General features: G+C 38.5%; 1 protein-coding gene across 1 annotated transcript in view; it reads left to right on the top strand.

Moving 5' to 3' along the window:
* The window catches only part of Cht7 (chitinase 7), a 116,098-nt gene extending 89,926 nt beyond the window's left edge, over positions 1-26,172 (top strand). The window contains exons 6-19 of the mRNA XM_034974472.2: positions 2,995-3,118; positions 3,931-4,112; positions 4,503-4,630; positions 9,084-9,208; positions 9,786-9,899; positions 13,138-13,337; positions 16,717-16,934; positions 17,914-18,068; positions 18,797-18,968; positions 19,735-19,851; positions 21,253-21,388; positions 22,277-22,449; positions 23,639-23,840; positions 24,160-26,172. Of these exons, the coding sequence (XP_034830363.1) occupies positions 2,995-3,118; positions 3,931-4,112; positions 4,503-4,630; positions 9,084-9,208; positions 9,786-9,899; positions 13,138-13,337; positions 16,717-16,934; positions 17,914-18,068; positions 18,797-18,968; positions 19,735-19,851; positions 21,253-21,388; positions 22,277-22,449; positions 23,639-23,840; positions 24,160-24,374 (2,261 nt within the window). The 3' untranslated portion in view covers positions 24,375-26,172. The remainder of the gene's footprint in view (positions 1-2,994; positions 3,119-3,930; positions 4,113-4,502; positions 4,631-9,083; positions 9,209-9,785; positions 9,900-13,137; positions 13,338-16,716; positions 16,935-17,913; positions 18,069-18,796; positions 18,969-19,734; positions 19,852-21,252; positions 21,389-22,276; positions 22,450-23,638; positions 23,841-24,159) is intronic.
* Positions 26,173-26,387: the final 215 nt, after the last annotated feature.

The following is a 26,387-nucleotide window of genomic DNA, read 5'->3' on the forward strand; positions in this document are numbered from 1 at the left end:
AACATATCCCACAGCTGGGCAAAGCACATAAGTTTTTCAAAGGAAACTCCAGAGGTGCCTAGCTGATAGACTACTGCGGTTTCTTGTGACTCCATGGCCAACTGTGATTGTCTTTTGTGACAATGCTATCCAGACAATACTCGCGTTTTTATACTAAGTATTTTGTTTTATGAAAATATGCGTTTTTGACACTAAGAATTTTTACATAATACCTATCTAACCATCGATTTGAGTAAAGTAACTGACAGATATTGTATCACTACCCATATTATAAACGCGAAAGTATGTTTGTTTGATTGATGGGTTTGTTCTTCAATCACGCCGCAACGGAGCAACGGGTCAACGTCATTTCTTCCATGTGTTATATGTAGTTAAAAACCTGTAGAAGGTCACAGGCTACTTTCATATCCCGGAAAATCAAACAGTTCCTACGGGATTTTCAAAAACCTAAATCCATGTAGACGAAGTCGCGGGCATCATCTAGTACCTCCTTAATAAACCTGTCCGCATTTAAAGATCTAGTCAAAATATTTTGAAATTCTATTATAGAAATCTCATTTAAAAGCATATTATGCTATTACTCGAGCCTGCTGGCATTATCTAAATATATAAAAGGAAAAGGTGACTGACTGACTGACTGACTGACTGATCTATCAACGCACAGCTCAAACTACTGGACGGATTGGGCTGAAATTTGGCATGCAGATAGCTATTATGACGTAGGCGTCCACTAAGAAAGGATTTTTAAAAAATTCTACTCCTAAGGGGGTGAAATAGGGGTTTAAAATTATTTATGTAGTCCACGTGGACGAAGTCGCATAAGCTATTTGGTAAAATAGGGGTTTGAAGTTTGTATGAAAGTCTGTCAGTTTTGAAGTGTCTATAAAGAAGTTTTGTAGTTAATATTTTTGCAATTAGCAGTATGACATATTTTATTAATGTTAAAGACAAAGACAAATGTTAAAATCTAAGGGTGTAAAATAAGGGTTGAAAATTTGTGTAGTCCACGCGGACAAAGTCGCGGGCATAAGCTTGTTTCTTCATAATCTGAATGATTTATCGCCTTCACGATATTCTGCAGGCACGAATTACCTACTTACTTTATGAGGACCTCCCTGGCGCAGTGGTAAGCGCTGTTGTCTTGTTAGTGGGAGGTCCTGGGTTCGATTCCCAGCAGGGGTTTGTAATTTTATAATTTCTAAATTTCTGGTGAGATTGCAGTCAAGGGCTAACTTGTATCTGAATTTAAAAAAAGTCAAAGTCATAAACTGTTTGCGACTCAGAGGTATTTGATCTGAGATCTGCGATAAAAATGTTTCTTTTTTTACTAATAAATTCCGAATTGAGAAATCATTCGTGGAAACAGATTTATTGTAGGATTTGAATGTTTAATTCCGAACACCCCCAGAGTCCTTGAATGTCGCTCATCTAGCTTTAATGTGTTTCCGAAAACAAAGCCTTTCTTCCCTCGAGAATGTACGCTTTGGCTGTAAACCTACTCCGTTGATGTTGTGATAATATACAACAATAAATTCTTATTTGCCTTTGCCTAAATTCTTGAGGGCCTATAATTCTAGTTATGTTATCTGTATTGATGTGGGATAGAAGATCTGCCATAAACTAAGAAGACATTCATATTGACTACATTTTTTTTTTTAAGAATATTAGCCATGTTAAATGACTAATATTCTCCTTTCCTCTCCAATTAAGCGTCAGGCTTGTGCTAGGAGTAGGTCTGACAATAGTGCAACGGGCGGGGTTTGACCCGTCGACCTTTCGGTTTTCAGTCCACTCCTATACCGGTTGAGCTATTGAGGCTCTATTTAAATTCCTACAGAGAAAAAAATTGTCGCGATTGCTTGTAAATCTATACTTATCTAAATATACAGGTTGGCCGGGGATGTGACGTCCAAAAGAAAAATTTAAATACGTTATATTAAGGGGTATCCAAATCACCCCTATCATATGATACCCCACTTGGTAATCTTACTTTGAAAGTTGAAAATAGCAATATTTTGTTCATGACCACAATTTAATTTTTTTTTGTGTGATGTAACGGAACCCTACAAACGCGAATTCTCTAAAATTAAGTTGCATCATCAGAATCAGTACCATTGTCTTCAACCTTGTTCCTCTTAAAAATACTTGATCACAATTTTTAGTGACAAAAGCATCACGAATAAAGCAAGTAGGTACCTATGTAAGTAACCTAGGCATTAACCGAACCACTCTGTCCTTGCTACATTTAGAGGGGCCTTTCTAAAATTCCTTCACAAATAATAATGTCCCAGCTCGTTGGACTGCAATTATTATCGCATTAGTTCAAAGTCTTGTTCGCTCGGACCTTTGTAGGACCTATAAATCATTGTTCAGTGTAACCATTAACCTCTAGCTAGTTACTGACTACTTCTATCTATATATATAAAAGGAAAAGGTGACTGACTGACTGACTGACTGACTGAATGACTGATCTATCAACGCACAGCTCAAACTACTGGACGGATCACGCTGAAATTCGGCATGCAGATAGCTATTATAACGTAGGCGTCCGCTAAGAAAGGATTCTTCAAAATGCAACCCCCAAAGGGGTAGGGATAGATCAGTCAGTCAGTCAGTCAGTCAGTCAGTCAGTCAGTCAGTCAGTCACCTTTTCCTTTCATATATTTATATTAGATGTACCTACTAAACGTAATAAAATTAGGTACTTTTACTTTCACTTCACTTATGCTCGCGACTTCGTGAACTACACAAATTTCAAACCCCTATTTTACCCCCTTAGGGGTTTAATTTTCAAAAATCCTTTCTTTGCGGATGTTTTCGACATAATAGCTATCTGCATGCCAAATTTCAGACTGATCCGTCTAGTTGTTTGAGATGTGCGTTAATATATCAGTCAGTCAGTCAGTCTGCTTTTACTTTTATATATTTAGATAGATAAACCTATACTTTGGATTTACAAACATAATAAACTATATTATCACTTTTTGTCCACAGAACTCCGTGAAGCGTTCGAAGCAGAAGCGCAAGAAGTCAAGAAGCCGCGTCTTCTCCTTACCGCTGCAGTGCCAGTGGGACCTGATAACATCAAGAGTGGATACGATGTACCAGCTGTGGCTAGGTAAGCTGTTACACTACTACTGCTCGAAGCAGAAGCGCAAGAAGTCAAGAAGCCGCGTCTTCTCCTTACCGCTGCAGTGCCAGTGGGACCTGATAACATCAAGAGTGGATACGATGTACCAGCTGTGGCTAGGTAAGCTGTTACACTACTACTGCTCGAAGCAGAAGCGCAAGAAGTCAAGAAGCCGCGTCTTCTCCTTACCGCTGCAGTGCCAGTGGGACCTGATAACATCAAGAGTGGATACGATGTACCAGCTGTGGCTAGGTAAGCTGTTACACTACTACTGCTCGAAGCAGAAGCTCAAGAAGTCAAGAAGCCGCGTCTTCTTCTTACCGCCGCAGTGCCAGTGGGACCTGATAACATAATAATAATTAATTCCATGCATTATTTTTGTTCTTTTTGATTACCGATTGAATAATTTATACTATATAGGTTAGAACCACAAAAAAAAAGTGTAGAACCATTCTCATATGATACCTTAATTTTAGGTCAAAGCCAGGCTAGTCCTTATTCGTTCATTTACTGGATCCTTTACCCTAGTACGTAAAAGTACTCAAAGACTGCGTATTAGTACCTATCTGATTAAATGTCAATAAATGGCGCAAAAACAAAAATTGCTAGTTTCAAGGTGAAACGCTAAACGTCATTTACAAATGTAATTCCCTTAGTAATGAATTTTAGCCCCATAAGCAAAACCACAATTAACAAAAACCACATCGTTTTATTACTACAGTCCAAGACCCTATTTAATATTAGCAATAGTTCATTTTAATTTGTTGATTTTTCCTAATGATTATTATTTTTCCCAACAGCTACCTAGACTTCATCAACGTGATGGCATACGATTTCCACGGCAAATGGGAGAGAGAAACCGGTCACAATGCACCCCTCTACGCACCCTCCTCTGACTCAGAGTGGAGGAAACAGCTCTCAGTGGACCACGCTGCCCACCTGTGGGCCAAACTTGGAGCTCCGAAAGAAAAACTTATCATTGGTTAGTAGATCTCGAATCCATTATCTTCTACTAGTTTGCGAAAGTCTGTGTGTCCTTAAAATTCAAAATTCAAATTTTTGATGGTCGGTTGTTGGATTTATAAGATAATTATAGTGGTTATAATTTTTACGCGCACTTAAAAACTAAAACTATGAGGGTTCCAAACGCGCCCAGGGGCTGTAAAGAGCCTACAACGAACTCAACCGGGTATTCTTTATACTATTAACACTTTTTAAAATCACTTAAACTTATTAGATCAAGCAACTCACTCATTCCCACGCTCTCTTATCATTTAAATAATTTCCATTGTGATAGGATTTTTATATGAAGTTATATGTTAAGGTATATGTAAAGTTATATGAAACATTCCAAGAATGATGTGTATTTCAGGTATGCCGACGTACGGACGAACCTTTACCCTGTCCAATATGAACAGATTCAAGCCGAATTCCCCGGCCAGCGGGGGCGGCAAGGCTGGGGAATATACAAAGGAGGCTGGCTTCCTTGCGTATTATGAGGTAAGCCTTTTTTTAAATAACAAAAATGGCGAGCAAACGAGCAGGCGGGTCACCAGATGTTAAGTGATTACTGCCGCACATGAACATTTGCAGTACCAGAGGAACCGCCGATGCGTTTCCGGCCTTTCAGGAATTTGCTGGTCCGCTCCTTGAATAACCCCATGTTGCAATCTAAAGGGAACACCGCCGAAGGGAGTTGATTCCACAGTTTGCATGTGCGTGGAAAAAAGGATCTGGCACAACGGGTGGTGGAAGTACACCAGACACCCAGGTGGTGAGGGTGAAATTATTTGCGGTGGCGTGCGGTGCGGTGGTAGAAAAAGAAGGGTGGAATGAGGTCAAAAAGCTCTTCAGAGCACTCCCCTTCACGTTGTTCACGGTGTTTGCCTCACTTCACGTTGTTTGCCAAAATCTCACGTACAAACACATTTTGGCAAACAAAAAAAGTGGTCACGGTGATAAGGACAAAACATAATCATTTTGTCACGTTCTAATAAGAACTTAAATGCATTTAGCTATCTCGCTCTAACAGTAAGTGTCACAATAGGGCTACTTCTAAAGGTATTTATTCTGAGTCAAAAACAAATCGGCGGCAAGTTCAGCGTACTTGTATTAGTAGAGGTCAGTGGCCCAACAACAACGATTTAAACTAAATTCCCCGCCAGGGAAGCAAGGCAGTACACAAAGAAGGTCGTTTTCCTCGCGTATTACCAGGTGATTTTAATTAAAAATTATTACCACGTTCATTTGGTAGCACGTTTACACTTCGCCGTTAAGATCTTTGTGCTCTCTCTATATCAATGAAGTTAGCTTTGACTGCACCACCCCAAACGGGGATGCAATAACCTAGTAGGTTGATTGAGCTAAAGCGATGTAAATTTTGTTTAACAGAACTTTAGAGGCTATATGTTAAAGCATTTTAAAAATCCAAATTAGTTTTCGTATTCTACCACTAATTACTTCTATTTGTCTCTGCCATGATAGTCTATGATCGCCAACGCCCAAATATTTAGTGTAGTTTACCCTGTTGATACTGGAGCATTTATTACAGCAGTTAGGAGCGTGCAAAATTATGCTATAGTCGGCCTCCGGCTGAGTTTTATTGGAGATCGAGAAACAAGTAAAATTAGTTTTTTCAGTATTTAGTGTTAGTAAATTAATCTTCAGCCAGTGATGAATATATGGTTTTTAGATGAATTAATGGTTTTTAACTACGTCTGCTAAAAACATTTTCAGCCATTTAAATAAAGGTACAGTTCGCGGCCAAAAGTTATGAACATCGATCTTTAGAAGGAGACAACAGATTTGTAGAGCACTGTCTCTGTCGTTGACACCGACAAAGCGTTATATGGGTATGAGTGACAAATACAACGCGCTACAAATATGAAATGCCATTCTAAAGGCCGATGTTGTCACTTTCGGCCACATACTGTACTTCCAGTTATTTAATCGGTAAATACCTCGTAAAAAGAGAAAACGGGATGTACCTGGAAAATGCCTAAACTACCATTTTTCTCTCAGAAACTTCATTGACTTTCAAGTATTGTCTCGATAAATAGCTAAGAGCTTCATAGGTAGATAATATAGAGATACACACAATATAAGGAGATCGCAAATGGGAAAAACTACAGGGTAAAATATATTAGGGGTTTGAAATTTGTGTAGTCCACGCGGATGAAGTCTCGGGAGTAAGCTAGTCTAATTATATAAAAGGAAAAGCTGACTGACTGACTGACTGATCTGACTATCAATGCTTTTATGACGCAGACAATTAACAAAGAATGCAGTCCTCTGCAAAAGAAGTCAGAGCCGCAATAAACGAACACATTGAATTTTTGGCTCACAAAAAGTGACGGATTCGGCTGCATCGATTGCATTGAAGAAAATATACTGATGATGTTAGCAGAGGCGTACACGTGACGTGTCTGACGGCCGTATGCAAATATAGGGTCTAAACCAGAACGCGGGTAAAAATGAAGGCAGGGTGATAGTACTGATGATTACCTACTGATATGATACCTCAAAAAAAAAACGCGATAAAACTAAAAATAATCCTATATTTGGAAAAGTTCACGATATATTACAGATCAAACATCTGACTGAACACTAAAGGTCAACGAACGTTGCATAAGTAGGCCATTTTGTACGCTACACATTGCGGGTTAGAAAAATACTAAATCACAACTACAAGTTGAGGCAAATGGTTATTGATATTGATATGAGTGCGGGTATTTATTGCGATATTTTGGTATGCGATCACTTTTACAGCTCTAAGGCAGCTTTTATTGTTCCTTCGTGTATGTTTAGGTTTGAAATGAGACAGTTTGCAGTTTAGTCGCGTTCACCATATTTCACCGTTATGTCATTTTTAGTGTAGTTGTGTGTCGAGTTATAACAAGGTTTAGCGTTAGAATGTCATTGTTCAAGGTCTTATCCAAATGATTTAATATTAGCATATTATAGCAAACATTGAAGATAAATTCAAATTTAGAATAATTTCCCTAAGCTTAAGCGCATGTCACCGGATAATAATTTGTAAACATTGTAAGGATTTAGTAGATAACTAGCTTTTGTTCGCGACTACGTCCGCGTGGGCTACACAAATTTCAAACCCCTATTTCACCCCCTTAGGGGTTGAATTTCGAAAAATCCTCTCTTAGCGGATGCCTACGTCATAATATCTATCTGCATGCCGAATTTAAGCGCGATCCGTCCAGTAGTTTGAGCTGTGCGTTGATAGATCAGTCAGTCAGTCAGTCACCTTTTCTTTTTATATAATATAGATAGATAGATAGATAGATAAGCTCTTTGCGCAGATACATGCTCTTCAATCTAAAATCATCTTCACTTAAAATTAAAAAATATATCGTAAACCCTTAGTGTAAACATGTCATGTACCATCTTTAAGGGATTACAGCCCTGCCTCATAACAAACTGACTAACTGACAAGATCTGTAATTTCAAGGTTAAAGACCGGATAAAAGCGCTGAGCTTTTTCTTATTCGCAATTTACGGGCCACTTAATGAGTAGTTAAATTTATGACACGTTTTACGATCTGCCTTTAAACCTCAGTGAACGCTATTTGCGAAATGGGTTTTTAGGGTTCCGTACCCGAAAGGGTGCCAACGGGACCCTATTACTAAGCCTCCGCTGTCAAAGTCAAAGTCAAATGATTTATTCAAAATAGGTAATTAATAACTCTTTTTGATGGTCAGATGTTGGATTTCTAAGATATAGTGGCGATAATTATTACGCAAACTTAAAACTAAAGCTACGAGGGTTCCAAACGCGCCGAGGTCTGAGAAGAGCCCACAACAAACTCAGCCGGGTATTCTTTTTATTATCGCCACTTTACAAAATTATTGAAACTTATTAGAACTATCACAATCCGTTAAGCAACTCATTCCCAAGCTTGCTTATCACTCCATCCGTCCGTCTATCTGTCTGTCTGTCAGTGTGCTGTATATCGAAGTTGAAATTTTCACAGAATATGTATTTATATTGCCGCTATAACAACAAAATATAGGTAATAAAAATTTCAAAATGAAAATAAAAAAGGTCTCATGTCTTGTACTATGGTGTGGAACCCTTCGTGTGCGAGTCCGACTCGCACTTGACCGATTTTTACCTGTAGTAAGTGTTTAACTGAAAATAACACAGCTATAAAATGCTAACGATTTTCGAAGAACGAAGTAAAGTCTATAAAAAATGTATATAAAATCACTCCAATTACATGCCCATATCATACCAGCCTTTTTTACCACTGGCACTTATACAGGATGTAACTAGAACGCTAGCAAAGACGAAGACAGGTGATACTACTGATGACTACTGATATGATAACACCAAAAACAAACGCAAAAAAATAAAAAATAAATCCTATATTTTGTAAAAGTTCACGATATATTGCTAACAAAACATCTGACTGACGTTAGAGAGTCAATGCCACGTCGTAGGCGGGGCACTGACCCCAGTTTCGCACGCTATACATTGCGGGGTTGAAAAATACTAAATGACTAGAACTACAAAATGAAGCAAGTGGTTATTAGTATTGGATTGTGTTTAGGTAGTATAACAGTAACGCTAAGTTTTTGATAGCGTTCTGATTACACCCTGTATACCCTATATTCATAATTATCTTATCCAATCTTGTCACTCCATACATCCATCTTTACTTTCGCATTTCAGCATATGTATTCCATTGATCTCAATTTTTTTTTAAAGAATACTAGCCAAGTTTAACATTCTGACTAATATTCCCATTTCCCCTCTAATAAAGCTTAAAGCTTGTGCTAGGAGTAGGTACGACAATAGTGCAACGGGTGAGGTTTGAACCGGCGACCTTTCGGATTTCAGTCCGCTCTTTTAACCGTTGAGCTATCGAGGCTCTAAATTATTAATGTCGAACGAAATACCTATGAAAATTAATTAGTTATTTTTGTCCTTCCCAAGGTATGCGACATTCTAAGAAACGGTGGAGCCTACGTTTGGGACGACGAGATGAAAGTACCCTACGCAGTCCACGGCGACCAGTGGGTCGGATTTGACGACGAAAAGTCTATTAGGAATAAGATGAGGTACGTTTTTCTATACATAGATACACACAATATGACCCCTGAAAACACACACACTTCCTGATATGACACATTGGCCCCGTGTCATATCAGGAGGACAGCATCAAGACCGGGAGCCGCAGCAGAAACAGCTGAAAACGGCAAGCGGCGCAAGTATGCCTCTCTTATAGAGAGTTACATTTTTGTGCCGTTTGCCGTGGAGACCCTGGGGCCATGGAGTCTTAGTGCTAAAAATTTTTTACGAGACATTTCACCGCGATTAATAGCCTCAACTGGTGACAGAGGGGCTGGCTCATTTTTTGCGCAACGGATCAGCCTGGCTGTCCAGCGCGGAAATATGCAGCCAGTATTCTTGGCACCATTCCACGCGGTCATGATTTATATAGTAATTAGATAAGGCTAGCTTTAAGTTTTATTGTATTAAAAAAAAAAAAAACCTGAAAACATGAAATAAACCCCCCCCCCCCCCCCTCCCCCCCCCCTCTGCTTCGAAACGTGCAGTTATTAGATCGAATGGCGTATCATTATGAAAGGTCTCCATTTGCTTTTTATTTACTATATTTAATTTTTATTTTTCTAGATGGATAAAAGACAACGGGTTCGGGGGCGCGATGGTGTGGACCGTGGACATGGATGACTTCTCCGGCAACGTGTGTGGAGGAAACGTCAAATATCCCCTCATTGGAGCTATGAGGTACGGCTAGTCTATCTATATCCATAATCCATATTGACACTGTGGCGGTTGCCACAATAGAAACTAGATGGCGCTGTTCAATCGATGACATAGTCCCGAACAAATGTACCGCCGACAGTACTCGCAATAACAGAGTTTTCTGCAATGACTATATATAGAAGTTTCAAGACATAACCGTCGGCCCAGCTGGCGCTACCGAGCACAACCAACCGCTCGGTGGGAGATCTCCCCTTTGGTACGGTCGAGCCTGCACACCGCTCCCGTACAATACCTAATCTAAATATATAAAAGGAAAAGGTGACTGACTGACTGACTGACTGATCTATCAACGCACAGCTCAAACTACTGGACGGATCGGGCTGAAATTTGGCATGCAGATAGCTATTATGACTTAGGCATCCGCTAAGAAAGGATTTTTGAAAATTCAACCCCTAAGGGGGTGAAATTGGGGTTTGAAATTTGTGTAGTCCACGCGGACGAAGTCGCGGGCATAAGCTAGTCCTATATATAGAAAAAACTAGCTTATCCTCTTGACTTCGTCCGCGTGGACTGCACAAATTTCAAACCCCTATTTCACCCCTTTAGGAGTTGAATTTTCAAAAATCCTCTTCTAGCGGATGCCTACGTCATAATAGCTATCTGCATGCCAAATTCCAGTCCAATCCGTCCATTAGTTTGAGCTGTGCGTTGATAGATCAGTCAGTCAGTCAGTCACCTTTTCCTTTAAAAACTGCTTCCAAAAAATATTGTAACACCACTTCACGTGTATTTTTTGCAATAAAGAATTATGAATTATGAATTTAGATAATAAAATATGATGTACGAAATTGCGCTAAAACTACAATAGTTTTTATTAAAATTTTCACCAAATCTTTAGTACTGAATAGTTACAATAAACCCTCTCATTTTACGAGGTTCAAGCAATTTTCTGTCATTTAAGTGGATTCAGAAAAGAATTTCACCCTAATCTACATTTTGCGTGCTTAGTATGAGATTTTACATCTCACCAACGAATACTAAACGTTAGAGAGAAAAGACTTAAATCAGTACCCTTATTATAAATGCGAAAGTGTGTTTGTTTGTTGGTTTGTCCTTCAATCACGTCGCAACGGTGCAACAGATTGGCGTGATTTTTTGCATGGGTAGGTATAAATAAAGACCTGGAAAGTGACACACGCTACTTTTTATCCCGGAAAATCAAAGAGTTCCCACGGGATTTATAAAAAACCTAATTCCACGTGAACGAAGTCGCGGGCATCAGCTTGTGTATAAAATTTTGATATAATATTTTGATGAATTCAGTAAGTACTTACCACATATTTGAATTTCATTTCCGCTTGGAGCAATGACTGCAGATTCTAGTCAAGAGTGAATAGGCTTTCATACAAACTTCCATCCCCCACTTAACCCACTTAGAGATGGAATTTAAAAAAATCCGTTTTAGTGGATATCTACGCTTTACAAAGAATACACCCTCAAAACTTCATGTCTCTAGGAGCGGCGGTTTAGCCTGCGCGTTGATATATGAGTCAGTCAGTGAGTCAGGACTTTGAATTTTATATGTAAAATATTAGCGCTCACCACCACTGCGCCAGGAAGGTCGTTGTCGAAGGTTAGGATTAACTTGAGCTTTAAAACAAGACAGTTACGCCCGATGCCTTGACCAACTCGACCATGGTTTCGCTTACCGCCAGTACCGCAATTTTTGATATGTGGTATTTAAAATTATTTAGTAATTTCCTTGAAGTGTAGGTAAAACACTAAAAAATTATAAAAAAAAGACAGTTACGGTCCATTTTACTCAAACGCTGTAGTGTTTCGATGCTCGAATTCAATCAACGTTGGTGATATATAATATCTCATACTAAGCACAGTGAAGAGAAAGAACGAAATGGTTCGTAAACATTTCGTCTGGAAAGTTAATGGAGTGAGCGAATCAAAATTTACTTTTATCACGAGAATTTCCCTCAGGGGCCAGGGCGCACTGAACTGTTCCCAACTTCAAATAATATGTTGTTGATACAATAACGTTGGATTTCATTTTTCATAATTGCAAAATTTATATTTTCACGGGCTTTTATTTGCGATATTCTATATTGTGTGTGACTTTTAATAAACCTTTTTTAGGGTTCCGTAGTAAACAAGGAACCCTTATAGTTTCGTCATGTCCGTCCGTCTGTCTGTCCGTCCGTCCGTCCGTCCGTCCGTCCTCGGTTAATCTCAGAGACTATTAGTGCTAGAAATCTGTAATTTGGTATGGGTACCTATAAATATTAATCACGCCGACAGTGGTGAAATAAAATTTTGATAAATATTTTTTTAGGGTAGCTCCCCTACATGTAAAGTAGTGATGAACTTTTTTTTTCTCATCTACCCCAGTTTTTATTAGAATCAAGTGTGTGTGTGTGTGTCCCTCTATCAGCCAAATGGTAGCCAAATGAAAAAATTCACAGCAGTAGTATATATAATAAATTTGAAAGGAAAACTATCATGGCTAAGTAGGGTTCACAGGTTAAGAAGTTACATCTGTTTTTCGAGAATTGTGACTACGGAACCCTACACTCCGCGTGGCCCGCCACGCACTTGGCCGATTTTATTATTTAAAGGTTTCCTAAGGCTAAGTAACTATAGATGGACAAGCACTCGTCGCGTCTTGACGCGCGTTGAGTGGCAACGCGCAGTGCGCGCGAATATCATTAATTTGGTTGAGCATAGCATGTGGATATGGAGTATTCTGGAGGAGACGTTTACCAGAGCGGTGACGCGCGGTTTGAAGTTTTTTCCCGTTGCCACGCGTTAAAATGTGTTACAGTTTTTTCAGTTTTTTCTGGGCAGTCGTAGGTATACAAAGAATCCAACCCACATAGAGCTATTTTTAATATTCAACTTTTTAATTTTGAACTTTATAAGTTGAATATCTAAATCTAACTCTATGTGGGTTGAATCCTTTTTGCATAAAATGTACCTACGTTTAAATTTATTATCAACTAGCTGATGCCTGCAACTTCGTCCGCGTAGAATTAGGTTTTTTAAAATCCAGTGGGAACTCTTTGATTTTACGGGATCAAAAGTAGCCTATGTCAGTCTCCAGGTCTTTATCTATACCCATGGAAAAAATCACGTCAATCCGCTGCACCGTTGCGACGTGATTGAAGGACAAACCAACAAACCAAGAAACAAACACACATTCGCATTTATAATAAGGGTACTGATTCTAAAATATGATTTCCTTCCACAGGGAAGAGCTTCGCGGTATTTCCCGTGGTAAGGACGCGAAAGACATCGACTGGGCGTCCGTGGCAGCCACAATTGAGTTCGAGGAAGAGACAGAGAAGCCTGAACCCATCAAGATCAGCCTGTCCGAAGTGCTCGGTAAAATCAAGAAACCGACCAAGAATCGAATCATCAAGCACAACAATGCAGCTCTCGACAAATCCAGTAAGTATTTTTTGAAGCGAAGTTTCTTACAGTACGCGCAGAAAAGAATGTTATCGGCCTTTAGAATGATGGCCCCGATTCTCTAGTGGCTCTCTAAACTAAATTTAGAGTATCTGCATCCTTTTCTTTTTACTAATGCTAAAAAAGGAACGGAACATGACTTTCACATTTAAAGACTCTAAATTTTAGTGCACAATACAAATTTAAACAGTAGGTTCGCGAGTGCGTGCTAAAATCACGGGTTTTACCATCTAAAAATTAAATTTAAAACTGTCAAACTGTGTCTGTCCTTTTCATATTACATTAGTAAGAAGAGCATGCGAAATGCGAAAATTAGGTTGTGCTTAGAATTAGCCCCAATGTGACTAATTCCGTTGTACACAATCTCTAAACTAAACTAAAATGACACGTCTAAATCTATTGCTATCCCTTTTATAATGTTACTTGCGGAAAAGGATAGCACTTGATTTAGACCTGTTAATTTAGTTTATTTTAGAGCTTGCGTACAAGAGAATCGGCCCCATTATACATATACGGCACTGTACCTGAACTCTAAAATAAATAGCGTCTTTGCCAGTAGGATGGTATTCCAAAAAAAATCAATGAAAACTTTCTATACAATTTGTTGTAACCATTCTAACTAATAGTGTCTTGGATAAAATGATGTGATTTTTTATACAGCGGTAGTTTATGGGGTCAACGGGAAGTACCCTCTAGATTTCTTGACAGGCACGACGACAGACATACAGACAGACAACGACGAAGTGATCTTATAAGAGTTCCGTTTTTCCTTTTGAAGTACGGAACCCTAAAAAGTGAATTATATTCAATACATATAATATTATAAGGATTTTTATCTAGATCCTACATATAAATCAATACTGTGATTGACTGACAGAAGCCCTGCATGTGTACTGATCTTTTAATCTCGGACTATAAATCCTAGATTGACCTATCAGTTTATTTAATATCGCCACAACAGTATTTACGGTATTTACCAATAGTATATTAAACTGGCTGACATTTAAACAGATGAAACAACACTCCACAAAATAAACAGCTAAACTTCAAACTGCAATAAATCTGTAACATAGTGACAGAATCCATGTTTAACACTATCACAGCCATGTCCCGTTAAACCACTGGCGTGCATAATAATAAATAACACATGCTACACGGCTCTGTTTTCATAAATTTACATTTGCCCGACCGATTTAAAAGGGGTGTTACAAGGATCACTTTTAGGTCCTCAGGTACTCCCAACTGTTAAGAATGGCTGCAAACAACGACAACTCGCGACATAGTTACTAAAAGTTTTAGACATCGAGTGCTTTCTACGACCTTTTGGATTAAAAAAAATATAGCTTCTAAGTCAACGTAATCAAATAGACGGCAATTTATTTATGCTACATATTTTGACACTCAAAACTTAAGCATCGTACGTACGTGACACTAAAAGGGACCGATCTTTAAAAGGGGTGTTACAAAGGTAACTTTTAGGTCCTCAGGTACTCCCAACTGCCAAGAATGGCTGCGAACAACGACAACTCGAGACATAGTAACTAAAACTTTTAGACATCAAGTGCTTTCTACGACCTTTTAAATTAAAAAAAAAATATATGGCTTCTAAGTCTACGTAATCAAAAAATACGGCAATTTATGCTATATATTTTGATAGTCAAAACTTAAGCATCGTACGTACGTGACATTAAAAGCGACCGATCTTAAAAAGGGGTGTTACAAGGGTCACTTTGAGGTGCTCAGGTTTTCCCAACTGCCAGGAATGGCTGCGAACAACGACCGCTCGCGACATAGTTGCTGAAAGTTTTAGACATCGAGTGCTTTCAAGTTGAAGCCCTTAACAGCCAGAACACTAAGACCCATGAATTTGTAGAGCAACTTTCTTTTTTTTTAGGGTTCCGTATATTAAAAGGAAAAAACTATCCCTTATAGGATAACTTTGTTGTCAATCTGTCTGTGTTTCTGTCAATACCCTTTTTTCTCAGAAAAGCGTGGTATGAAGTTACATAAAATCTACGGTCTCTTGGACCGTAAATAAATAAAAATCATTTAAAAAATACATCTATGCCACACATTTTGGCATTTTTTTAGGATTCCGTATTTCAAAACGTGAAACAAGTCTCTCTGCCTGTGTCTATCAAGATCCTTTTTCTCAGGAACCACATAGGCTACTTTTTATCCCGGAAAATCAAAGAGTTCCCGCGGGATTTTGAAAAATGTAAATCCACGCGGACGAAGTCGCCGGCATCAGCTAGTAATAGATAAATCATATTAAAAAAAATATTTTTGCCATGAGCTACATTTTGTAGTTGGAGATAATTTAAGCAACAAATTATTACACGTACCCTTTCAAGATATGGAACCCTCGGTACGTGAGTCCACCTCCCACTTGGCCGGCTTTTTGCGGGTAAAGAAGGCTCTCAAGTATTTGGTACATTTTGGTACAAAGTTTACGAGACTCGAGGTTTAGGACCAGTACGCTTAGAATAAGATTTTACGTCTCACCAAACGCTGCAAGAATTCGAGAGTCGAAACACAATACCGTCAAAGTAAATGGACCTAATGAGCCTTGAATTGAATTTAAAAAATTTAATGCCACTGATTTTAATTTCGCAACGTTTCCGCTTGGAGCGCTGGCTGTAGATGTATAGACAAACTTGAGCTTTTTAAAGCCAAAAAAGATCCAGTTTACTATAACGCTGAAGTGTTTCGACACTCGAATACTATCAACGTTGGTGAGACATAAAATCTCGTACTAAGCATACAGGTATCTGACATAAAGTGTTATCCTTACAAGTGCTACCATGTTTTATTCCCTCTTAAAGAGATGTTAGTACCGAATGAAAATAATGTTTTGTAGATATATTTTCAGCTAGAGGATGCCCGCGACTTCGTCCGCTTGGATATAAGTTTATTAAAAATCCCGTGGGAACTCTTTAATTTGTATGTTTGTTGACACACCCACAACACAACAGTGTTGATTTGTCCTTAAGACCGACGAAATGTCACATATGTATGAGTGACAGAGACGACACTCTACAAAGCCGAAATCTCATTCTAAAGGTCGATGTACATTACTTTCTGCAGCGTACTGTAAAATTGTCTCATTTTGTCCGATATAAATCCCGCCAATTGCTATTGCGCTGGAACCATGTCTCATTAACATCGAAATGACATCATTTGACTATATTTAAGTAAAAATATACCATCAGCTCGAAACTTTAGTCTAGTGCTGACGTCACTAAAATGGCGGCCACGGGCATTAGCATTTTGCGGGACTTATAACATGAAGTTCTATGGAACAAATGTGGATACACTAGAGATTATCAAAAAACTAAAACCTTTTATCTTATTATAGGACGCGACCCCTACATCCTCTGCTACCTGACCTCCTGGTCAGCGAAGAGGCCCAGCGCTGGTCGGTTCACGCCAGAAAACATAGACCCCACACTCTGCACCCACGTTATATACGCCTTCGCCACTCTTAAAGACCATAAACTAGCTGAAGGTGACGAAAAGGACGCTGATATGTATGATAAGGTTGTCGCTTTGAGGGAGAAAAACCCTAACTTGAAGGTAAGACTAGGAAACCACGATATTTATTATGCCTCTCCTATACTAAGCACAGTGCGTGTTGCCGGTGATGACATATGGATCCGAGACATGGTCGCTAACTATGGGCCTCATAAGAAAGCTCAGAGTCACTCAGCGGGCGATGGAGAGAGCTATGTGCGGAGTTTCTCTACGTGATCAAACCAGAAATAAGGAGTTCCATAGGAGAACTAGAGTAACCGACATAGCTCAACGGGTTGCGAAGCTGAAGTGGCAATTGGCAGGGCACATAGTTCAACCGATAGACGTTGGAGTCCCAAGGTGCTGGAATGGAAGGATGGAAGGCGACGCAAGACCGTGGCGTGTGGAAGTCCCTACAAGAGTCCTATGTCCAGCAGTGGACGTCTATTGGTTGATAATGATGATGATGATACTAAGCACAGACAAAGTAATTAGACATTTGAACGATCACTAGAAAGCCAGACAGACCGACATAAAGAAGAACCATTCCATTTGTATTCGTTATATTAATTATATACTCAACCCTTCTCACTCTGAGAGGAGACCCGTGCTCTGTAGTGAGCCGGTGATGGGTTGATCATGATGATGATGATAGAGTGGTGATAGTCTAGTCGGAGTCGCACATGAAGGGTATTGTACAAGAAATAGTACTTTTTTATTCCCAAGGTTCCGTACCCGAATGGTACCAATATGGGACCCTGTTACTAAGACTCCGCTGTCCGTACGTCCGTCCGTCCGCCCGTCCGTCCGTCTGTCAGCGGGCTGTATATGGTGAACCGTAATAGATAAAAAGTTGAAGATTTCGCAGAATGTGTAGTGTATTTTTCTATTGCCGCTATAACAGCAAAATATAATAAAAATTTCAGAATGGCTGCCATAAATATTAAAAAAATATTTAAAACGTGTTATTACCTGTACGATAGTACAGTCAGTCAGTCAGTCAGCTTTTCCTTTTATACATATAGATTGTTCATTTTCTCAGGTACTACTTGCCATCGGCGGCTGGGCGTTCGGCTCCACTCCCTTCAAAGAGCTGACATCCAACGTGTTCCGTATGAACCAGTTCGTATACGAAGCCATCGAGTTCCTCAGAGACTACCAGTTCAACGGCCTTGATATCGACTGGGAGTACCCACGGTTAGGGACATTTAATTAACTTACCTTGTCTTAATCTGACGCGCTCGAGTAAATCCCAGAATCCCCTTTGGGCTCCCCTACTACTAAGGTTCATCATTGAACACTGAGCAAATCACGCTACTGGAACTAAGTTACGAAAACTCAACTACTAAGAATGCTAAGTGACGCAAGAAGTTAAGACGTAATCTCTAAAGATAAAGGCAAAGGACCTTTCTCCGTAAGTAATACGGGCATACTTCTGGGTTTTAGAATCTCTTTAGTAAAAGGTATTTTACTGGAAAATGTGTACAAGTTTCTCCCATCTCGGAATATCTAAAGGTGTTTCTGTAGAGTGTAGAGCAAAATATTATTATTGTGAAAAGTATGACATTATGGAGCTGGGGTTGAAAGTAGACTCCCTTTTGGTTGTGAAAATGATTTAATTAGGACATTCGTGTCGACGCTGGAACACGAAGGCCTTTAGTTAACTATCTTATCTAAGTTACAATACTATTGATGCTAAATTAATGTTACCTTAATACTATAATCTAGATTTTATATTAGTGTCCAGTCCATAGAGTTTTTTTTGTATCGAGCCAAATTGTGCCAATCGTGCATTTGGCTCTCGTAATTCACTGAAGAATATCTTTAATTTTTATAACATTAAAAATAAATTTGATTCTTTGAACATCCGAAATATGTCTTTTGGTATATCGCCTTAAATCTAATTTATTTATTTATTTGAATAGTGGTGCCGACGACCGCGCGGCGTTCGTCTCTCTACTCAAAGAACTGCGCCTTGCCTTCGAAGGTGAAGCCAAAACATCCGGACAACCTCGTCTGCTGCTCTCTGCTGCTGTACCAGCGTCGTTTGAAGCCATCGCCGCCGGATACGACGTTCCTGAGATCTCTAAATACTTGGTATGTATTTTTATCTCACCATTAGGTGGCACGGCAGTGCCCCCGCCAAGACGAGCCAAACTAAAGGACGGGGCACTACGTACCTATCTTCTCCAAGCCAAGGCCAAGCCATACTTTTTTTACCAAGATGTAGGAATTGTAGAATCAGGGCTTATAAGAAGAGTTATTTGTCATTTAATATTATAATTAATGTGATACAGTCAAGAGCACTTAAGAGCTATATACTTTGGACTTGCGACAAGCCCCATGCAGCACAAATCGAAGCTCAGCTAGGGGCTTGGCTCTACTAGAGATCTCATAACTTTTTAACAGTGAAAGCATTATGAACTTGTGAGTCTTGGCAACCTTTACATGAAATGTTTTTGGTGGGATTCATCATTTTCATCAACCCATTGAATCTCTCAGAATGAGAAGGGTTTAGCTCTAGTCTACCACGCTGGCCAAGTGCGGATTGGCAGACTTCACACACTTTTGAGAACATTATGGAGAACTCTCAGGCATGCAGGTTTCCTCACGATGTTTTCCCACGTTAAAGCACTTGATACTTAATAGCTTAAAACGCAAATAACTCCGGAAAGTTAGAGGTGCGGGCCCGGGATCGAAACCCGGACCTCCCGAATTGTAGGCTGACGTCTTAACCGTCCGGCTATTATATTGGGCATATGTATATAAGCTTTACCTGATAATGAGCGCCACGAAACCCGGACTTCAGCCTTCGTCACAAATTACCACAGATTGTAGTATATAATGACGTCATAATTTCCAGGACTACATAAACGTGATGACGTACGACTTCCACGGGCAGTGGGAGCGGCAGGTCGGCCACAACAGCCCCCTGTTCCCCCTCGAGAGTGCGACCAGTTACCAGAAGAAACTCACCGTGGTAAGTAAAGAACAATTTTGCTTTACTTTGTTATAAAAAAGAACTTCGAAGCTAGGGTTGAACCACATTTAGTGTAAGAAGTTTCCGAATTTAGTTCTTTTTTACCATTTCTCTCGACATGGGGTCAAAAACTGTTCTATAGGCTTCAGTTAGCTTTTCTTTTCGCTAAGGTAGTAGGTACTGGCTCAGGTACTTTGCCAAATAAACAACAATAAGAACTTAATTATTTAAAAAAATTGTTCTTATTAAACTTGCCTGAAAGAAAATTACTATTTATTCCTCTCTTATTTTCTGTTGTATTACATACACATTCGTACATCATGTGTATTTACTTTATTTTATTAACACCCTTTCCGCTTTCTTTCATTTTTATTATAATAATTATTATCCTCTACCATAAGATTGCCTGGAAGAGATCGCTATTTTAGCGATAAGGCTGCCTATTTTAGTAGCAAACATCTTTGTAATATTTTTTTATGCAAAGGAATACAATATGTAGAAAAAGGAATATTTACATGTGGAAAAAACTTAGCATAAAAAAAAATATATTCCATCCATCTTCCATCTTTGTTATATTTCTATTGTTTTGGTTTTGGGGTACAGTAAAGAATATTTTACTTTACTTTTCTTTTACCTTGTATACCCATACAAATGTGGGAACACCATAGTTTTTAATAGCTCTGCGCGTTAAAGTTTTTCTATCAGTTGCTTCCTAGTTGTTTTTCTCTGTTACTCAGCGCCTGCAGTTTACTGAGCAGTAAATTCTGCAGGAAAAACAAATTGTGTTTCCGAAACAGATATATTATACTTGAAATATTGAAATAGGTTTCTCGCAGGTGGTAAACATAAACACTATGATTAAATTTTTAACAAAGTTAGCTTAAGTTTATATTTTATGAACAAACTTTAACTAAGGCTTGTACCTACCGATACTTTGGATTTAAATTAAAGTTTTTTTCTTCCATTTTAAATTTTTTTCTGAAAAGTTTTTTCTAAAGTACTACGTTATAAAATAACAAGATCTACTTTCGCTTACAAAACCTTACAGTTTGTCCAAATTCTGAGCCGATGAATTGATTTATAAGTTGTTATCGAGGACGTACACCACTTATTAATGGAATGTGTTCGTAACGAGGCGGAGAGATGGGAGGCATTTACTCGATTTCCTATGCTTCGCCAGATTGGCGGCTGTAACAGCGCCCTATCACAACCTCTGTCGGATCAGGCTGGGGCTCTGTTACAGTTGTACAAGAAGGCATTACGTAAGTAAGTAATTAATATATGTGAGGCCTTACGGAGTGGCATATTCCAATAGGAAAAAACTCCTGAAATTAAAGATAATTAAACTTCATAGTCGACTCCCTATATAATATTTTATTTAAAGTATCTTTTCTCTTACAGGATTATTCAGCTCGCGAGTGGGTACGCCAAGGCGCTCCTAAAGAGAAACTGCTGATCGGTATGCCGACCTACGGACGATCCTTCACTCTCATCAACGAGACCCAGTTCGACATCGGCGCTCCTGCTTCTGGCGGTGGTGAGTTTACAACCTTAATAAATAAAGTAAAGGAGATTGCCCATTTTCTTAGGAGCTTTGGGCCCCCCCCTAATATAATTGTTATGTCACCATGGTTTTAATTTTATTTTGTAGACAAATAATTAACTCTTTATATTCTGCAAACGATTTCTATTTATTCACCCAGGTTATAAAGAAATCTTATTTTTTATATTGCTGTTATTGAGGTTATATTTAATTAATACTTCTTCAAAATAAATGCATGTCTACGATTCTAACTGTAATTGTGGATATTTTCAATAATAGAGTGAAAAAAAGTCGTTATAAAACATAATCGTAAAAAAATAACACATTTAAAAAAAAAAAAAATTAAGTTTTGACACGACGCCACAAAAGAGGGCCCGTTCACGGGCGATCTCCTTTGTTGTATTCCTTCATCATCATCATCATCATCAACCAATAGACGTCCACTGCTGGACATAGGTCTCTTGTAGGGACTTCCACACGCCACGGTCTTGCGCCGCCTGGATCCAGCGGCTCCCTGCGACTCGTCTGATGTCGTCCGTCCACCTAGTGGGGGGTCTTCCAACGCTGCGTCTTCCGGTGCGAGGTCGCCATTCCAGCACCTTGGGACCCCAACGTCTATCGGTTCTACGAACTATGTGCCCTGCCCATTGCCACTTCAGCTTCGCAACCCGTTGAGCTATGTCGGTTACTCTAGTTCTCCTACGGATCTCTTCATTTCTGATTTGATCACGTAGAGAAACTCCAAGCATAGCTCTCTCCATCGCCCGCTGAGTGAATCTGAGCTTTCTTATGAGGCCCATAGTTAGCGTAGTTGTATTCCTTATCTCTTTATAACTGGCAGTGAACCATGAATAATTTGTAACATTTCATCTCACTCTACAGGTAAAGCTGGTCGATTCACAAACGAAGCCGGTTTTATGTCTTACTACGAAATCTGCGACTTCCTCAGAGAGGACAACACTACACTGGTGTGGGATAACGAACAAATGGTGCCCTTCGCGTACAGAGGAGACCAGTGGGTTGGATTCGATGACGAAAGATCGCTGAAGACTAAGGTAAACAATCAGTACAGTACCCTTATTAGAAATGCGAAAGTGTGTTTGTTTGTTGGTTTGTCCTACAATCACGTCGACGCGGTGCAACAAATTGACGTGATTGACGTGACGTGATGCCCGCAACTTCGTACGCGTGGATTTAGGTTTTAAAAATCCCGTGGGAACTCTTTGATTTTCCGGGATAAAAAGTATCCTATGTCACTCTCAAGGTCTTAAACTATACCCATGCAAAAACTCACGTCGATCCGTTGCTCCGTTGCGACGTGATTGAAGGACAAACCAACAAACCAATGTTTATTACAACAAACAAACACACTTTCGCATTTATAATATAGGTAGTGATATAGGTAGTGATCTTTGATAGATAAAACTGGCTAAAACATTTCGTATTTTTAATCCCTCTATTGTACTAACACTATTCCTCATCCAAGTCTGCCTTATATACCTTTGAATCTCCAAGAGACAAATCAAATTTAATTCGCCCTATCCAAAAAAAAAAAACTTTAAAGTAAAATAATTAATCACTACTCAAGTAATCGATATCCATTTCGCTCTGCTGAACTCAAAGCACTTTTGTTTGCTGCATTACAAAAATTTTGAAGCCTGGATAGATAGGATAAATTATAGTCTGAGCCTTCCGATCTGCAATCATTTTATTAATATATCGTGGATAAACAAAAAACGCCCACATCGCACGCCCATATACAGCAGAAGTGCTCTCTTATTAATCTCAAAAAAACCGGCCAAGTACGACTCAGGCTCGCTCACGGGTCAAAAAGGGTTACTACAGTCATATTTTTCGACATTTGGCACGATAAATCAAAAACTATGATTCATAAAAATAAATAAAAATCTGTTTTAGAATCCACAGGTGAAGCCCTTTCACATGATACACCACTTGATATAGTTATCTTAGTTCGAAAATTGAAAATACTAATTATTAGTTTATGGCCACAATTTAATTTTTTTTGTGTGATGTGACCACAAATTTACAGTTTTCAGATTTTGTCCCTAAAGCCAGCTATAAGATCTACCTATCTTCCAAATTTCATGATTCTAGGTCAACGGGAAGTACCCTGTAGGTTTCTTGACAAACGGGCAGACAGACGGACAACAAAGTGATCCTATAAGGGTTCCGTTTTTCCTTTTGAGGTACGGAACCCTAAAAATAATAATGTTTTACTTACAGATGACCTGGCTCAAAGAAGAAGGTTTCGGAGGCATCATGGTATGGTCAGTGGACATGGACGACTTCAGAGGCTCATGCGGTACTGGCAAATACCCTCTCATCACCGCCATGAAGCAAGAACTGGGTGACTATAAGGTCAAGCTGGAGTACGATGGACCTTATGAATCTTCTAACCCCAATGGACAATATACTACTAAAGATCGTAAGTGTCCTTTAATTCTAGCATATGCAGTAACCAGAACCCTAGCAAAAACTTAGCGTTATTGTTATACTACCTAAACACAATGCAATACCAATAACTACAACAGACTCAGATCTTAATTGCATTTTTTCAACATATCCTGTATGCCTCTAGTTGTCTTCATCATTCATATCTTGCAGTGCTATTTAGTGTTCGGTTATCAAAAAAAAATTGGAACACTTCTTCTTCTCACTTCTGTGATTACGTATGTGTAGCATTGTCTATCTTCATTATTTTGAAAAAAAAAACTTTTTTTTTTCAATTTGTCATTATTTCACAGCCAACGAAGTAACATGCGAGGAAGAAGACGGCCACATATCCTACCACCCCGACAAAGCCGACTGCACCATGTACTACATGTGCGAAGGAGAGAGGAAACATCACATGCCCTGTCCCCAGAACCTGGTCTTCAACTACAATGAGAACGTCTGCGATTGGCCAGAAAATGTTGAAGGTTGCCAGCACCACACTCAGGCACCTGCCGCTAGGAGATAAGGATAGCTTAGACTAGTTTTTAGTATCTAATCCTCCCTTGACATTCGTGTTAAGACCATCAATAATAATTATTATTATTAATGTTACTTTGGCTAAGGTTATTTGAACTGTTATATTTTGTGGATTTCTATAAGACTATGAAGAAGTACCATAATCGTGAATATCTATTGATTTAACTATAATATAACCTTCTAGCTTTTTGCACATAATTTTTTAAAAATCTCAATTGTATTTGAACCGAGAATGTTAAATAATTTTTCAAGAGCTCAGCACAATTTTATCAAACTATCAGATTTTTGAAAATTGGTTACCTTGTCACGAACTGCATAACTAAAAAATGCTTGCGCACACATTTTTGATTTGTACTGCGAATTTTAGATATTTCAAAAGCTCAGCACAACTTTGTCAGACTATCAGATTTTTTGACAACTGCACTATTCGAAATGCTTGTTCATACATTTTTAAGTTATGCAGTTGTTAACTTTAACAGCAAGATTTTAGTATTCGTGGATCATTAGTTTTTGATGCCCATAATATATTTTTCTCTTTACTTGCATTGTCACATTACTGTTCTTAAATTTAATTCACAATCTATAATACAATAACCTATCATAGTTTCATGATTGATTTTAATTCTAGAATACTCATTTTCTATATTCCATCCATTATCTATTAAATAATTTTTAAATTAAACCACCTTATCGACGTAAGTCGGGCCAGAATGAATATTATTATATTTATTGGTCTAATATCTAATATCATTCTTAGATATCAGATGCCCTTAGCACCAAACCAATAATTGCAATAGTTGTGTATACCTATGTTATAAGAGTGTATTTTGACCAGGAGGCATCAAAGCTATGGGTCACATCGCAATTGTCTATATTTGTGGTATCTTCTACAACTGGATTTTAGCGCAAACAGAAAACTTTCAGCCAATTTGAAGTAGGTAATTACGATCTGCAGCTATTATTTCAAAATGGCCCGTTGTAAATCTTCGTCAGCCACTCAGCAGAATCCTGGTTGTCACAAAGCTTGCATCGAAGTTTGGTACTAGGGTTGCGAATGAAAGGGTTCGTGTGATATAATGTAAATTTTATAACATTATTGGTGAATATAATAATTATTACTTTTATGTAGATTTACGGTCACAAGCCAATGCGATAATTTAGCAAGAACTTTGCGGAACCTCAAATTTATAATTTCAGCAATATATTTTTATTTACATTTAATTTTTTTTCAAGTTGATATTTTCATTAAAAATAATCCCTTATATTATTCCAATGGTTTATTTCTATGTGCTCAAAAACATTCTCAACATCAAAAATTACCGATCTGGGAACTGTTGGAATATTTTTATGTACCTACGTCCTAAATTATTACTTTATTAATTACAAAACAATTAATAATGTTTTCTATGGGTTGTAGTCTAGTATAAATTATTGTCTAAATTATGGTTATTGGCTTGTATTTAGATTCTTCTCCCAAAGGTACACAAAATATGATTTCATTGATATTTGGTGGTAAAAAACGTCATTCAATTTGAATTAAGTGGGTAGTATAATTTCCAGAAACAAGACCGTGGTTATTATATTGTGTTCAAATTGTTGTTAGGCATTAGCTGAATTCAGTTTACTCTTACTGTTTTAACCCAATAGAAGATGACTGATATCCAATGGGAAAATATTGATAATGCCACAGTGAATTGTTATTATTCAATACAAGGCCTATACGAAAGTTTTCTTCTCATTTAGATCAGCAATGTTATCGCACTTATAATTTATTATCTTTGACAGAAGTCACCTGATTCCGTCGCGTCAACATCTTGTGTCGAAAGTATAAATACGAGCGGTTGATGAATTTTAAGCCAGTCTAGTTCCGACGCTAGACTCAACCGACTATTAAATGCTTTTGTGTTTAGGTCGCTATTTTAATACATTGGTTTTTTTTTTTTTTTTATACAGCAGGGGGAAAATCCTCATGGACACCCGTAGGTAGAGCCGGACTCTTACC

This window comes from Maniola hyperantus, chromosome 13 (genome assembly GCF_902806685.2).
Source record: "Maniola hyperantus chromosome 13, iAphHyp1.2, whole genome shotgun sequence".
In the NCBI taxonomy this organism is placed as follows: domain Eukaryota; kingdom Metazoa; phylum Arthropoda; class Insecta; order Lepidoptera; family Nymphalidae; genus Maniola; species Maniola hyperantus.